Source organism: Oncorhynchus clarkii, unplaced genomic scaffold (assembly GCF_045791955.1).
Source record: "Oncorhynchus clarkii lewisi isolate Uvic-CL-2024 unplaced genomic scaffold, UVic_Ocla_1.0 unplaced_contig_12070_pilon_pilon, whole genome shotgun sequence".
NCBI classification, from domain to species: domain Eukaryota; kingdom Metazoa; phylum Chordata; class Actinopteri; order Salmoniformes; family Salmonidae; genus Oncorhynchus; species Oncorhynchus clarkii.
Window position 1 is genome coordinate 75,301 of NW_027258036.1, and position 18,305 is coordinate 93,605.

Sequence of the window (18,305 nt, forward strand, 5' to 3'; positions counted from 1 at the left end):
TGACAGGCTGACCCCCCACCCCTGACAGGCTGACCCCCCACCCCTGACAGGCTGACCCCCCCACCCCTGACAGGCTGACCCCCCACCCCTGACAGGCTGACCCCCCCACCCCTGACAGGCTGACCCCCCCACCCCTGACAGGCTGACCCCCCACCCCTGACAGGCTGACCCCCCACCCCTGACAGGCTGACCCCCCACCCCTGACAGGCTGACCCCCTACCCCTGACAGGCTGACCCCCCACCCCTGACAGGCTGACCCCCCACCCCTGACAGGCTGACCCCCCACCCCTGACAGGCTGACCCCCCACCCCTGACAGGCTGACCCCCCACCCCTGACAGGCTGACCCCCCACCCCTGACAGGCTGACCCCCCCACCCCTGACAGGCTGACCCCCCACCCCTGACAGGCTGACCCCCCACCCCTGACAGGCTGACCCCCCCACCCCTGACAGGCTGACCCCCCACCCCTGACAGGCTGACCCCCCCACCCCTGACAGGCTGACCCCCCCACCCCTAACAGGCTGACCCCCCACCCCTGACAGGCTGACCCCCCCACCCCTGACAGGCTGACCCCCCACCCCTGACAGGCTGACCCCACCACCCCTTCAACCTCTGCAGCAATGCTGGCAGCACTCATACATCTATTTCCCAAAGACAACCTCTGGATATGACGCTGAGTAAGTGCACTCAACTTCTTTGGTCGACCATGGCGAGGCCTGTTCTGAGTGGAACCTGTCCAGTTAAACCGCTGTATGGTCTTGGTCACCGTGCTGCAACTCAGTTTCAGGGTCTTGGCAATCTTCTTATAGCCCAGGCCATCTTTATGTAGAGCAAAAATTATTTTTTTCAGATCCTCAGAGAGTTCTTTGCCATGAGGTGCCATGTTGAACTTCCAGTGACCAGTCAGTATGAGGGAGTGTGAGAGCGATGACACCAAATTTAACACACCTGCTCCCCATTCACACCTGAGACCTTGTAACACTAACGAGTCACATGACACCGGGGAGGGAAAATGGCTAATTGGGCCCAATTTGGACATTTTCACTTAGGGGTGTACTCAGTTTTGTTGCCAGCGGTTTACACATTAATGGCTGTGTGTTGAGTTATTTTGAGGGGACAGCAAATGTACACTGTTATACAAGCTGCACACTCACTACTTTACATTGTAGCAAAGTGTCATTTCAGTGTTGTCACATGAAAAGATATACTCAAATGTTTACAAAAATGTGAGGGGTGTAGTCACTTTTGTGATATACTGTAGACCACCGCCCCTTGTCTTACCAGACGCCGCTGTTCTATCCTGCCGGTACATCGTATAACCAGCCAGCTGTATGTAGATATTGTCGTCGTTCAGCCACGACTCCGTGAAGCATAAGATGTTACAGTTTTTAATGTCCCGTTGGTAGTTTAATCTTCCCAATAGCTCGTCCATTTTATTGTCCAAAGATTGCATGTTTGCTAGCAGAATTGAAGGGAGTGGGGGGTTATTCGATCACCTCCTACTCCTCAGAAGGCAGTCCGCCCTCCGGCCTCCCTTTCTATGCCTCCTCTTAGCGCAGACCACTGGTGTCGGGGCCTGTTCCCGAGGGAGCCATATATCGTCGTGAAAGAAGAAAAAGGATTCTGCTAGTCCATGGTGAGTAATCGCAGTCCTGATGTCTAGAAGTTATTTTCGGTCTTAAGAGACGGTAGCAACAACATTATGTACAAAAATAGTAAAAACATTCATTACAAACATTAGCTGGTGGTGTTGTAGTTTGCATAGTCTATGTTTTGGCGGTCAGTCTGCCACTATTTTACCCTGTGGTCTGAATAAATGTTCCTTCTCAAGCGAGAGTCAGAACTGCTCAAACTTGAACTCGTCTGACTTTATTTAACTACAAACAGAGGAGGATGTTTGCTCTGGGGTTTCACTGTTTAGAAGACTAAGGGTCAGTTTTCAGAGGAGGGTGTTTGCTGTGGGGTCTTTATGTAGGAGACTGTTGTAGCCTGGACTGGACTGAGTAGTCGGTAACCACACCCACAGCTTTTAAATACGAGCTAGATGGAGGGGACTGGTAGGAGACTGTTGGTGCCTGGACTGGACTGAGTAGTCAGTAACCACACCCACAGCTTTTAAATATGAGCTAGAGGGAGGGGACTGGTAGGAGACTGTTGTAGCCTGGACTGGACTGAGTAGTCAGTAACCACACCCACAGCTTTTAAATACGAGCTAGATGGAGGGGACTGGTAGGAGACTGTTGGAGCCTGGACTAAGTAGTCAGTAACCACACCCACAGATTTTAAATATGAGCTTGTGAAATAACCCTCTCACACACACACCTGCAACACCAGGGTGGGTCTGGAACAGAGGAATAGGGATTAACTTAACATTGGTCTGTCATATCACATCTTTCCTGTCTGTTGGAAGGTTAGAAGATGGCTGTGAATAAGCATATCAAGAAGTCGCTCTTCCTCTTCATTCTACTGTTTTGGGTGAGTCCTATTAACCTACATTCTTTACTTTAACTATAGTGTTCTCCATTGGTTTGATGTAGGTTTTTAATCGTGTGTGTGTGTGTGTGTGTGTGTGTGTGTGTGTGTGTGTGTGTGTGTGTGTGTGTGTGTGTGTGTGTGTGTGTGTGTGTGTGTGTGTGTGTGTGTGTGTGTGTGTGTGTGTGTGTGGTATAGTGATGTTTGTTTGTTTAGTGATCAACTAGTAGCCTAGTACACATAGTAATCCATTTAAAAGCTATTTACATGTCTGCTATGGAAATTAGATAACATTCAAATGTCTATGGTAACAATGTGTGATCATCATATGACTAACTTTCATTAAGCCATTAACTCTGACTCTGGAAGGTGTTGTCTTTGCGATGATAGTTTAACAAGCCTTCTCAGTTGCAGGGGTCGTATTCGTTAGTGCACTCCATAGCTAAACTTTTTACAACATGAAAAATTGCCATTGTTTGCTGAAATTACACTATACAGTGGCTCTCTTGTCGAAGACTATACCCCAGTGTTTACTTTGGAAACAGCTCTCATTGCATTTAGCTTAAGTGTTGAGGTTTTCTGGTTCCTGTGTTTTTGAGTCACTGGATGCACGGTTGTGGAATGACGAGATGCAAGTCAGGATGTCACAATCTTTACTGCATGGGTATGCCACTCCAGGCCACAAGGGGTGGCTGTGTGGATGTGGGGACTCATATTTAGAGTTAATCTCAATCAGAATCTTAAAAAAAAAAAAAAATCTTGAACGGAATCTTTCAACTTTTTGAAAGCCAAAATAATCGTCAAATTCATAGTCCAGTCATCGCAGAACGTCTTCAACATAAAAACGTGGGTATACGTTGTAATCTCCCTAAATAATGAGCATTCATTCATATAGCCTTGACATTTAACCCCATGTCTACATGTCCACAGGCCCATACTGTGAGTATGGAATGCTTTCAAACAAATCATTCATCGATGGCTTCTGGAGTCGTTGGGTTGACCAGCTATTTTTTTTTCAATCAAATATTCAATGTATGTAACCTGTCACTATCAGTTCTGACACCACGGGAGAATCTCTATTTCATTTCCTGGATTCTTCGCATCCTCTCCCCTCTGGATTTAAGAGGAGAGGATCTGAGGAATCAAGTTAATGCAATTGAGATTCCCCCATGAGAATCTCTATTTAATTTCCTGGATTCCTCGCATCCTCTCCCCTCTGGATTTAAGAGGAGAGTATCTGAGGAATCAAGTTAATGCAATTGAGATTCTCCCATGTGGTCTAGAGTCCACTGTTAACCCAGGAAAGATATCCTCATGTGGGGGCTGGATGATGCTGTATCTCCTCTATTGTGATGGTGGTTCAACTGTAGTTCCTCAGAGTTGCCACCAGATGTAGCTAGTGTGTTGTGAATCACAAAATGAATCCACATTGAAGTTGAGTTGACAACAACAACAAGACCTGTTCATTCAATCCCAGTGACATTGAAACGCACTACTTTCTGAAGTTGATTCTAGATAAAATGCTCATGTCATCTCATTTTGTCTTCCAGATCGGTGGCTGCGTCATTCTTGGTGTCTCCATCTACTTCAAAGTGAGCAAGAATGGAAACGTGGTAAGGAAATATCCAGTGTGACACTAAATTAATGACAACACCATCAAAAGCCCTCTTTACACAGTAAAAAATAACACCTTGAAACAAATGCATCCAGTCATATACACCTATTCAGCACATATCTACATGTAAAATGACTGAGTAACTGTCTGTCCCCCTCCCTCAGATAATGGATGAGGCATTTGTAGACCTGCTGATAGCTGTTGGCATCATCATCATCATGGTACTGGGCTTCCTGGGCTGCTGTGGAGCCATTAAGGAAAACCGATGCATGCTCATTCTGGTGAGGGGAAACACACACTCCCTTACAATAGCCAACCCTCACATTTACATTTAAAATGTTACATTGTACACTGCACAGGATAATGCTGTCCCAATAGCCAACCCTCACATTTACATTTAAAATGTTACATTGTACACTGCACAGGATAATGCTGTCCCAATAGCCAACCGCTGAAGCGGTTCTAGGTTCTAACCAAACCAGTCTCTTCATATGCAGTGCATTCGAAAAGTATTCAGACCTCTTGACTTTTTCCACATTTCATGTTACAGCCTTATTCTAAAATATATCAACTTTTTCCCCCCTCAATCTACACACTACTCCATAATGACATCACACTACCCCATAATGACATCACACTACCCCATAATGACATCACACTACCCCATAATGACATCACAATACCCCATAATGACATCACACTACCCCATAATGACATCACAATACCCCATAATGACATCACACTACCCCATAAAGACATCACAATACCCCATAATGACATCACAATACCCCATAATGACATCACAATACCCCATAATGACATCACAATACCCCATAATGACATCACAATACCCCATAATGACATCACAATACCCCATAATGACATCACACTACCCCATAATGACCTCACACTACCCCATAATGACATCACAATACCCCATAATGACCAAGCCAGGTTAGACATTTTTGCAATTGTGAAAAATAAATATAAATCAGTTACATAAGTCTTCAGACCCTTTACACAGTACTTTGTTGAAGCACTTTTGGCAGCGATTACAAACTTGAGTATTCTTGGGAATGATGCAACAAGCTTGGCAAACCTGTATTTGTGGAGTTTATCCCTTTCTTCTCTGCAGATCCCCGCAATATCTGTTAGGTTGGATGGGGAGTGTTGCAGCTCAGCTATTTTTAGGTCTCTCCAGAGACCACTCAAGGACATTCAGAGACTTGTCCGGAAGCTACTCCTACGTTGTCTTGGCTGTGTGCTTAGGGCTGTTGTCCTGTTGGAGGGTGAACCTTCACCCCAGTCTGAGGTCAGGGGCGCTCTGGAGCAGGTTTTATTCAAGGATCTCTCTGTACTTTGCTCCGTTCATCTTTCCCTCGGTCCTGACTAGTCTCCCAGTCCCTACCGCTGAAAAACATCCCCACAGCATGATGCTGCCACCACCATGCTTCACCGTAAGGATGGTGCCAGATTTCCTCCAGACGTGACTCTTGGCATTCAGGCCAAAGTGGTCAAACTTGGGTTCATCAGACAATAATGTTTCTCATGGTCTGAGAGTCTTTAGGTGCCTGTTAGCAAACTCCAAGCAGGCTGTCATGTGCCTTTTACTGACGAGTGGCTTCCTTCTGGACACTCTACTATAAAGGCCTGGTTGGTGGAGTGCTGCAGAGATTGTTGTCATTCTGGAAGGTCCTTCAACCTCATGGATTGGTTATTGCTCTGACATGGACTGTCAACCGTGGGACCTTATATAGACAGGTGTGTTCCTTTCCAAATCATGTCCAATCAATTGAATTTACCACAGGTTTACCACAAGTTGTAGAAACATCTCAAGGATGATCCATGGAAACAGGATGCACCTGAGCTCATAGCAAAGGGTCTGAATACATATGTAAATAAGATTAGATTTGTTGTTTTTTATAAATGAGCAAAGAATTCTAAACCTGTTTTCTTTTTGCCATTATGGGGTGTTGTATGTAGATGTAACCATGTGGAAAAAGTAACTTGCACTGTACCTTCACACAATCATGTATTTAACTTGTTTATACATGTCAGAGATGGTGTCACTTTTGCAAGAGTGACAGTTACAAGTATAAGAAGTCTTTTGGGTGAATATAATGGTTTCCCAGGTCACCTGGGAATAGACTTCTATGGCGTTTTTGGGTGAATATAATGGTTTCCCAGGTCACCTATGGGAATAGACTTCTATGGCGTTTTTGGGTGAATATAATGGTTTCCCAGGTCACCTGGGAATAGACTTCTATGGCGTTTTTGGGTGAATATAATGGTTTCCCAGGTCACCTATGGGAATAGACTTCTATGGCGTTTTTGGGTGAATATAATGGTTTCCCAGGTCACCTATGGGAATAGACTTCTATGGCGTTTTTGGGTGAATATAATGGTTTCCCAGGTCACCTATGGGAATAGACTTCTATGGCGTTTTTGGGTGAATATAATGGTTTCCCAGGTCACCTATGGGAATAGACTTCTATGGCGTTTTTGGGTGAATATAATGGTTTCCCAGGTCACCTATGGGAATAGACTTCTATGGCGTTTTTGGGTGAATATAATGGTTTCCCAGGTCACCTATGGGAATAGACTTCTATGGCGTTTTTGGGTGAATATAATGGTTTCCCAGGTCACCTATGGGAATAGACTTCTATGGCGTTTTTGGGTGAATATAATGGTTTCCCAGGTCACCTATGGGAATAGACTTCTATGGCGTTTTTGGGTGAATATAATGGTTTCCCAGGTCACCTATGGGAATAGACTTCTATGGCGTTTTTGGGTGAATATAATGGTTTCCCAGGTCACCTATGGGAATAGACTTCTATGGCGTTTTTGGGTGAATATAATGGTTTCCCAGGTCACCTATGGGAATAGACTTCTATGGCGTTTTTGGGTGAATATAATGGTTTCCCAGGTCACCTATGGGAATAGACTTCTATGGCGTTTTTGGGTGAATATAATGGTTTCCCAGGTCACCTATGGGAATAGACTTCTATGGCGTTTTTGGGTGAATATAATGGTTTCCCAGGTCACCTATGGGAATAGACTTCTATGGCGTTTTTGGGTGAATATAATGGTTTCCCAGGTCACCTATGGGAATAGACTTCTATGGCGTTTTTGGGTGAATATAATGGTTTCCCAGGTCACCTATGGGAATAGACTTCTATGGCGTTTTTGGGTGAATATAATGGTTTCCCAGGTCACCTATGGGAATAGACTTCTATGGCGTTTTTGGGTGAATATAATGGTTTCCCAGGTCACCTATGGGAATAGACTTCTATGGCGTTTTTGGGTGAATATAATGGTTTCCCAGGTCACCTATGGGAATAGACTTCTATGGCGTTTTTGGGTGAATATAATGGTTTCCCAGGTCACCTATGGGAATAGACTTCTATGGCGTTTTTGGGTGAATATAATGGTTTCCCAGGTCACCTATGGGAATAGACTTCTATGGCGTTTTTGGGTGAATATAATGGTTTCCCAGGTCACCTATGGGAATAGACTTCTATGGCGTTTTTGGGTGAATATAATGGTTTCCCAGGTCACCTATGGGAATAGACTTCTATGGCGTTTTTGGGTGAATATAATGGTTTCCCAGGTCACCTATGGGAATAGACTTCTATGGCGTTTTTGGGTGAATATAATGGTTTCCCAGGTCACCTATGGGAATAGACTTCTATGGCGTTTTTGGGTGAATATAATGGTTTCCCAGGTCACCTATGGGAATAGACTTCTATGGCGTTTTTGGGTGAATATAATGGTTTCCCAGGTCACCTATGGGAATAGACTTCTATGGCGTTTTTGGGTGAATATAATGGTTTCCCAGGTCACCTATGGGAATAGACTTCTATGGCGTTTTTGGGTGAATATAATGGTTTCCCAGGTCACCTATGGGAATAGACTTCTATGGCGTTTTTGGGTGAATATAATGGTTTCCCAGGTCACCTATGGGAATAGACTTCTATGGCGTTTTTGGGTGAATATAATGGTTTCCCAGGTCACCTATGGGAATAGACTTCTATGGCGTTTTTGGGTGAATATAATGGTTTCCCAGGTCACCTATGGGAATAGACTTCTATGGCGTTTTTGGGTGAATATAATGGTTTCCCAGGTCACCTATGGGAATAGACTTCTATGGCGTTTTTGGGTGAATATAATGGTTTCCCAGGTCACCTATGGGAATAGACTTCTATGGCGTTTTTGGGTGAATATAATGGTTTCCCAGGTCACCTATGGGAATAGACTTCTATGGCGTTTTTGGGTGAATATAATGGTTTCCCAGGTCACCTATGGGAATAGACTTCTATGGCGTTTTTGGGTGAATATAATGGTTTCCCAGGTCACCTATGGGAATAGACTTCTATGGCGTTTTTGGGTGAATATAATGGTTTCCCAGGTCACCTATGGGAATAGACTTCTATGGCGTTTTTCACTATTTTTAAACTCAGAATAATCCAGAACCTGTAATCGTCTTTTCTGCTATCCAGGATCAGATCCATCTGGCTGTTTTTCAGCCATTTTTTCCCCTCCAGAAAATAATTGGATCAATCTGATCCAGATGGCAACATATCAAGATCACAGAATCCAGATTTTCAGTGCTTTGAACTGGTCCACACCTCACCATCTAATTGACATTGGGGTACTACTTCACTATTACAGGGACACAGAGATGAGTAAACTACATTCACTAAAATAAGTAAAATTTAAAATGGAGGCTGCAAATCCCTTATAAGGTGCCTTCAGAAAGTATACATTGACGGGAGGGGATGGATCCTTTTTTAAAATGGGATTTCTGTATTTAATTTTCAATAAATGTGCAAATGTGCAAAAATTTGATTTTTTTTTACTTTGCCATTTGTAAGGGTTTTCCTGTGGTGAAGTAGAGGCGGACCAAAACGCAACGTGGTTATATTGATTCATGTTTAATAAAAACAGATAAACATGAACACTACAAAACAATAAACGTGGAAAACCAAAAACAGCCCTATCTGGTGCAAAACACAGAGACAGGAACAATCACCCACAAACACACAGTGAAACCCAGGCTACCTAAGTATGATTCTCAATCAGAGACAACTAATGACACCTGCCTCTGATTGAGAACCATACTAGGCCAAAAACATAGAAATGCCCCAAAACATAGAAAAACAAACATAGACCGCCCACCCAACTCACGCCCTGACCATACTAAATAAATACAAAACAACAGAAATAGAGGTCAGAACGTGACACCATTATGCCGTATTGTGCATAAATGTGTGGGGATCTATTTAATCCATTTTGAATTCAGGCTGTAACACAATATGTGTAAATATTATTTCACTACATTTGAATCCTGATGATTTTTTTTTTTTAAAGTTGATATTGGTTTTCCAAATCCTTTTATGAAGGATCAGAGTATCATTTCAGTTTTGAAAATTCCAATTCTAACATTTTAATCTGATATGTTAAATCCAGGTAACTGTTCCCTGGCCTCAATGGGACTAACTGGACAAATAACATGTGGTGGGCATATCATGTGAGCGTTTGTTTGTTTCAGTTCTTCATCGGGCTGCTCCACATCTTCATCCTCCTGTTCATCGCCGGAATCCTGGGAGCTGTCGGAGAGAAGAACGTAAGGAGGAAACCCTCACTGGTTGAATCAGCGTTGTTTCCACATGTCAATGAAATTATGTTGAACCAACGCCTTTAGTGAGAGGTCTAATGCTTTAATATTTAATCATTTCTGCCCTCCAAATTCAGATTTGTTATATAAAGAGGCCCTTTTCATTTTGTCTGGCTCGCCATTCCATATAAAATGTAATATTGTTTGTTCATATAATTTAAAAAGCAGGTCACTAGGTGTAGGAAAAACTATAAGCAAATAGGTCAACTGTGATATGACTAACGAGTTAATCGGGATGATTTTTCCACAAATAGACAGGTATTTTCCTTTCCATGGTAGCAAGATCTTATCTATTTTTCTAACTTTCTATAAAAATATATACCGAGTATGTCCACATCTCCGTCAGACCATTTAATTGGTAAACTAGACGGTACTGTAAAATGTGAATTTTTTTAGTGATCCAATATGTGATATAGTACACTTATCATAATTTGGTTTTAATCCAGAGAGGACAGCAAAAGTATCTAGATCCTCTATGAGGCCGTGGAGAGATTCTAATTGTGGTTTTAAAAGAAAACATGAATCATCAGCGTACAATGACACCTTACTTTTTAAGCCACGGATTTCTAATCCCTTAATATTATTGTTTGATCTGATTTTTAACAACTAACATTTCGATGGCAATAATAAATAGATATGCCGATAGTGGACAACCTTGTTTTACTCCTCTAGACAGTTCAAACCTTTCTGAGATGTAGCCATTATTTACTATTTTACACCATGGGTTACTATACATAACCTTAACCCATTTTATAAGAGATTCCCCAAAATTGAAATATTCTAGGCATTTATATATATATATATAAACTCCAGTCGTACTTTATCAAAAGCCTTTTCAAAATCAGCTGTGAAAACTAGGCCTGGTGTCCTCGATATTTCATAGTATTCTATTGTTTCCAGTACTTGTCTTGTATTATCTCCAATGTATCGTCCATGTAAAAAACCTGTCTGATTAGGATGAATAATATCTGACAATACTTGTTAATTCAATGCACCAAGCATTTTGCATCACAACACTGAAGTGTAAGAGGCATCCAATGTTTTCAATGGACTGGATCTTTATATATACCATTTGGGTCCTGTTTCAGTAATAATGATATCAGACCTTCTTGTTGCGTGTCTGATAATCTACCATTTATATCGGAGTGGTTAAAACATGCTAATAACGGTCCTCTGAGTATATCAAAGTAAGTTGATATACTCCAGCCCTGGAGTTTCCTTTGTATACTTCCACTGGTATGCCATCCAGCCCTGGAGTTTTCCCAGCCTTAAAGGCTATAATTGCATCAATAAGTTCCTCTTCTGTAATTTGGCCTTCACATGAGTCTTTCTCTACAGATGTTAATTTTACATTATTATTAGGAAAAAAATCAATACAATTAGTTTCAGTAAATTGTAAATTGCCTCTTCCTGGCTCAATAATTATTGGTTTGTTTAGTTGTTTAGTTGGGTCCAATTCAATCGGCTACAAATGTTATTGGATAATTTTGTCGACAGGAGGAAAGGCTAACTCCTGACCCCAGCGTTGACCACACTGAGTCGTGCAAAATTGCAAAAGGACGCAAAGGGTACTCAAAGGTAAGCAGAGAATCACTTATTATTAATAAAATACTATTTAGAAGACGGTTTTCAAGGAAGATGGATTTACATGGTATAAAGAAAACAAATCAATGAACGTACATTACACTGCCACTACCGCTATATACTGCATTACCGCTATATTACCACTACTTTACACTACCACTACCCGTACACTGCCACTACCGCTATATACTGCATTACCGCTATATTACCACTACTTTACACTACCACTACCCGTACACTGCCACTACTGCTATATACTGCATTACCGCTATATACTGCATTACCGCTATATACTGCATTACCGCTATATACTGCATTACCGCTATATTACCACTACTTTACACTACCACTACCCGTACACTGCCACTACCGCTATATACTGCATTACCGCTATATTACCACTACTTTACACTACCACTACCCGTACACTGCCACTACCGCTATATACTGCATTACCGCTATATTACCACTACTTTACACTACCACTACCCGTACACTGCCACTACCGCTATATACTGCATTACCGCTATATTACCACTACTTTACACTACCACTACCCGTACACTGCCACTACCGCTATATACTGCATTACCGCTATATTACCACTACTTTACACTACCACTACCCGTACACTGCCACTACCGCTATATACTGCATTACCGCTATATTACCACTACTTTACACTACCACTACCCGTACACTGCCACTACCGCTATATACTGCATTACCGCTATATTACCACTACTTTACACTACCACTACCCGTACACTGCCACTACCGCTATATACTGCATTACCGCTATATTACCACTACTTTACACTACCACTACCCGTACACTGCCACTACCGCTATATACTGCATTACCGCTATATTACCACTACTTTACACTACCACTACCCGTACACTGCCACTACCGCTATATACTGCATTACCGCTATATTACCACTACTTTACACTACCACTACCCGTACACTGCCACTACCGCTATATACTGCATTACCGCTATATTACCACTACTTTACACTACCACTACCCGTACACTGCCACTACCGCTATATACTGCATTACCGCTATATTACCACTACTTTACACTACCACTACCCGTACACTGCCACTACCGCTATATACTGCATTACCGCTATATTACCACTACTTTACACTACCACTACCCGTACACTGCCACTACCGCTATATACTGCATTACCGCTATATTACCACTACTTTACACTACCACTACCCGTACACTGCCACTACCGCTATATACTGCATTACCGCTATATTACCACTACTTTACACTACCACTACCCGTACACTGCCACTACCGCTATATACTGCATTACCGCTATATTACCACTACTTTACACTACCACTACCCGTACACTGCCACTACCGCTATATACTGCATTACCGCTATATTACCACTACTTTACACTACCACTACCCGTACACTGCCACTACCGCTATATACTGCATTACCGCTATATTACCACTACTTTACACTACCACTACCCGTACACTGCCACTACCGCTATATACTGCATTACCGCTATATTACCACTACTTTACACTACCACTACCCGTACACTGCCACTACCGCTATATACTGCATTACCGCTATATTACCACTACTTTACACTACCACTACCCGTACACTGCCACTACCGCTATATACTGCATTACCGCTATATTACCACTACTTTACACTACCACTACCCGTACACTGCCACTACCGCTATATACTGCATTACCGCTATATTACCACTACTTTACACTACCACTACCCGTACACTGCCACTACCGCTATATACTGCATTACCGCTATATTACCACTACTTTACACTACCACTACCCGTACACTGCCACTACCGCTATATACTGCATTACCGCTATATTACCACTACTTTACGCTACCACTACCCGTACACTGCCACTACTTTACACTACCACTACCCGTACACTGCCACTACCGCTATATACTGCATTACCGCTATATTACCACTACTTTACACTACCACTACCCGTACACTGCCACTACCGCTATATACTGCATTACCGCTATATTACCACTACTTTACACTACCACTACCCGTACACTGCCACTACCGCTATATACTGCATTACCGCTATATTACCACTACTTTACAGTACCACTACCCGTACACTGCCACTACTTTACACTACCACTACCCGTACACTGCCACTACCGCTATATACTGCATTACCGCTATATTACCACTACTTTACAGTACCACTACCCGTACACTGCCACTACTTTACACTACCACTACCCGTACACTGCCACTACCGCTATATACTGCATTACCGCTATATTACCACTACTTTACAGTACCACTACCCGTACACTGCCACTAACGCTATATACTGCATTACCGCTATATTACCACTACTTTACACTACCACTACCCGTACACTGCCACTACCGCTATATACTGCATTACCGCTATATTACCACTACTTTACACTACCACTACCCGTACACTGCCACTACCGCTATATACTGCATTACCGCTATATTACCACTACTTTACACTACCACTACCCGTACACTGCCACTACCGCTATATACTGCATTACCGCTATATTACCACTACTTTACACTACCACTACCCGTACACTGCCACTACCGCTATATACTGCATTACCGCTATATTACCACTACTTTACACTACCACTACCCGTACACTGCCACTACCGCTATATACTGCATTACCGCTATATTACCACTACTTTACACTACCACTACCCGTACACTGCCACTACCGCTATATACTGCATTACCGCTATATTACCACTACTTTACACTACCACTACCCGTACACTGCCACTACCGCTATATACTGCATTACCGCTATATTACCACTACTTTACACTACCACTACCCGTACACTGCCACTACCGCTATATACTGCATTACCGCTATATTACCACTACTTTACACTACCACTACCCGTACACTGCCACTACCGCTATATACTGCATTACCGCTATATTACCACTACTTTACACTACCACTACCCGTACACTGCCACTACCGCTATATACTGCATTACCGCTATATTACCACTACTTTACACTACCACTACCCGTACACTGCCACTACCGCTATATACTGCATTACCGCTATATTACCACTACTTTACACTACCACTACCCGTACACTGCCACTACCGCTATATACTGCATTACCGCTATATTACCACTACTTTACACTACCACTACCCGTACACTGCCACTACCGCTATATACTGCATTACCGCTATATTACCACTACTTTACACTACCACTACCCGTACACTGCCACTACCGCTATATACTGCATTACCGCTATATTACCACTACTTTACACTACCACTACCCGTACACTGCCACTACCGCTATATACTGCATTACCGCTATATTACCACTACTTTACACTACCACTACCCGTACACTGCCACTACCGCTATATACTGCATTACCGCTATATTACCACTACTTTACACTACCACTACCCGTACACTGCCACTACCGCTATATACTGCATTACCGCTATATTACCACTACTTTACACTACCACTACCCGTACACTGCCACTACCGCTATATACTGCATTACCGCTATATTACCACTACTTTACACTACCACTACCCGTACACTGCCACTACCGCTATATACTGCATTACCGCTATATTACCACTACTTTACACTACCACTACCCGTACACTGCCACTACCGCTATATACTGCATTACCGCTATATTACCACTACTTTACACTACCACTACCCGTACACTGCCACTACCGCTATATACTGCATTACCGCTATATTACCACTACTTTACACTACCACTACCCGTACACTGCCACTACCGCTATATACTGCATTACCGCTATATTACCACTACTTTACACTACCACTACCCGTACACTGCCACTACCGCTATATACTGCATTACCGCTATATTACCACTACTTTACACTACCACTACCCGTACACTGCCACTACCGCTATATACTGCATTACCGCTATATTACCACTACTTTACACTACCACTACCCGTACACTGCCACTACCGCTATATACTGCATTACCGCTATATTACCACTACTTTACAGTACCACTACCCGTACACAGCCACTACTTTACAGTAGCACTACCCGTACACTACCACTACTTTACAGTCCCACTACCCGTACACTGCCACTACTTTACAGTACCACTGCCCATACACAACCACTACTTTACAGTACCACTACCCGTACACAACCTCTACTTTACAGTACCACTACCCGTACACAGCCACTACTTTACAGTACCACTACCCATACACAGCCACTACTTTACAGTACCACTGCCCATACACAACCACTACTTTACAGTACCACTACGTACACTAACACTACATTACACTAACACTACATTACATTACCACTACCATCACACTACATTCCAGTACTGTACATCAAAGTCCTATAAACAGAACCTGTACAGGGAACTGATCTACAGCCACATGAAACCATAGAGGGTTCCAGGATGATACAACCACGAACCGCAAAGCAGCGTCTTCGTACAGTCACCTTGACCTGGTGTTAACTAGTGTTTACTGTTTGCTTTGTCCTCTGCAGCCTTGTGCCAAGTTTATGACTTTCTTCATCGCGTCTCCTTTTAGTATGGCAGTCTTGACGGTAAGAATCCAATCTCTATAACAAAGCCTCTATTAATACATTATATTATGCATAACAAAGCCTCTATTAATACACTATATTATGTATGTATAACAACGCCTCTATTAATACATTATATAATGTATAACAACGCCTCTATTAATAAATTATATAATGTATAACAACGCCTCTATTAATACATTATATTATACATAACAAAGCCTCTATTAATACATTATATTATGTATAACAACGCCTCTATTAATACACTATTATACATAACAAAGCCTCTATTAATACATTATATTATGTATGTATAACAAAGCCTCTATTAATACATTATATAATGTACTATACCGGTCATATAAATGGAATACATTTGTATTGTTCCAGTCACTGTTCAGTACTGGTCTGTTTCATCTTCACTAACTCTTACTTTATGGCTGTTCTCATTGGCATTAAGATGGATATGTGCAATTCACTCTGTCACTGTTCAGTACTTAGTGACTGTATCCTGGTCTCAGATCTGTTAGCACCTTCTTGGCAACGCCGATGGCTGTTTGTCATTGCCAATTAGCAACCTGTTGGCAAGACTGTACAAATGGATCTGGAACCAGGCTAGACACCACAAACTGATGTGGGACCGGGCTATAGCCTGGTAGTGAATGGGTTGTGACGTACCTGTTTTGTGTTTCAGCTCTTTGGAATGGCCTTCACCATGACCCTGTACTGCCAGATTGAGAAGAGGGACGCCAACACTGCCTAAAGCAGCAACACGTGGTACCACTTGATCTGGGGTTGTGGTCAAGGTGAATTAGAAGTCATCAATTCAGGAAATCAACTGAAATTACAATACAATAAATGAAGAAAAAAAAACGATCTATTTTCAATGATTTCTCAAACTGAAAAGCAGAAGTTATTTATTCCAAGTTTTTTACATTAGCAGTGTTAAATACAATTCACTTCCTCAATTGACTGGCTTCAATTCAAATGGACCCCGATCATGACTTGATCAAAAGCTGGCTTTGACATATCCCATACAGCATGCTTGGAACATGTATTTGATACTCAACTTTGGGGTTTAAATCTAGTCCATTCAGGAAGTACACTGAAATTCCAGTTCTCTTCAATCAGGAACATTTTGGAATTAGGTTTGCTTTGTGAATGGACTGGAACCCCCAACCTGCTGAACTATGGACCACAATGCATCATGTGTTTCTCCATCATTTTACCTGCATCAAATGATGCTGTGATTTTAGATTTCAGATCTTTTGTTAAAATTATGGCAGTTTCTTCACTTGTGAAGTTGATTGATCCATATGTCATTGAACATGAATTAGTGTGTTTTTCTTTAAAGGAGCTCTGTGTCATTGTACTGCTCTACGTCTCTCTCTGAATGGAGGGCTTCGCTGTCCATACACTGAACTGTGTATTATTCATGCTGAAATGTTGAACTTTTTCCCCCCGTTTTATTGCTATCATCTCGTAGATATTAAAGTCTGACGGTAAATATTGATCACGCTGTATATACATTTAACCTGTTGTATATTTGAGTTGTATAATGATTGCAGTACATGTCAGAATGTCTTCTGTTCAAGGCCTGTGACCAATGTCTTTATGGATGTTCCCCTTTTTTGAGGCACATCAGAAATAAAGAAGTAGTAACTCACTTGGTTTCCTCATTTGCATCCCCGCCTCCAGCCCACCTCTTCAGAGAACAACTTTGACTCATTAAGAAATCCAGTCTTAAAAACTCAGAAGGAGGGCTGAGTTACGTAATAGATCTAGGTTCAGTTACGTAATAGATCAGATTACATGGACGGTGGGGGGAGATCTGATCCTAGGTCAGATTACATGGACGGTGGGGGGAGATCTGATCCTAGATCAGATTACATGGACGGTGGGGGGAGATCTGATCCTAGATCAGATTACATGGACAGTGGGGGGAGATCTGATCCTAGATCAGATTACATGGACGGTGGGGGGGAGATCTGATCCTAGATCAGATTACATGGACGGTGGGGGGGAGATCTGATCCTAGATCAGATTACATGGACGGTGGGGGGGAGATCTGATCCTAGATCAGATTACATGGCCGGTGGGGGGAGATCTGATCCTAGATCAGATGACATGGACGGTGGGGGGAGATCTGATCCTAGATCAGATTACATGGCCGGTGGGGGGAGATCTGATCCTAGATCAGATTACATGGACGGTGGGGGGAGATCTGATCCTAGATCAGATTACATGGACGGTGGGGGGAGATCTGATCCTAGATCAGATTACATGGACGG

The 18,305-nt window shown here is 42.6% G+C and overlaps 1 protein-coding gene across 1 annotated transcript; it reads left to right on the top strand.

Moving 5' to 3' along the window:
* Window positions 1–2,417: 2,417 nt before the first annotated feature.
* On the top strand, window positions 2,418–16,873 carry LOC139394605 (tetraspanin-8-like). The gene is made up of 7 exons (XM_071142704.1): window positions 2,418–2,474; window positions 4,022–4,084; window positions 4,251–4,367; window positions 9,638–9,712; window positions 11,261–11,341; window positions 15,973–16,032; window positions 16,709–16,873. Exons 1-7 carry the CDS (start codon window positions 2,418–2,420, stop codon window positions 16,775–16,777), a joined length of 522 nt encoding a protein of 173 aa, XP_070998805.1. The 3' UTR covers window positions 16,778–16,873.
* Window positions 16,874–18,305: the final 1,432 nt, after the last annotated feature.

Bases quoted from the DNA above. Each gene is read 5' to 3' on its own strand.
- LOC139394605 (XM_071142704.1), top strand. From the start codon at position 2,418: ATGGCTGTGAATAAGCATATCAAGAAGTCGCTCTTCCTCTTCATTCTA. The intron at 4,085-4,250 runs GTAAGGAAATAT...CCCCTCCCTCAG, and splicing joins TGAGCAAGAATGGAAACGTG to ATAATGGATGAGGCATTTGT. The intron at 4,368-9,637 runs GTGAGGGGAAAC...TGTTTGTTTCAG, and splicing joins ACCGATGCATGCTCATTCTG to TTCTTCATCGGGCTGCTCCA.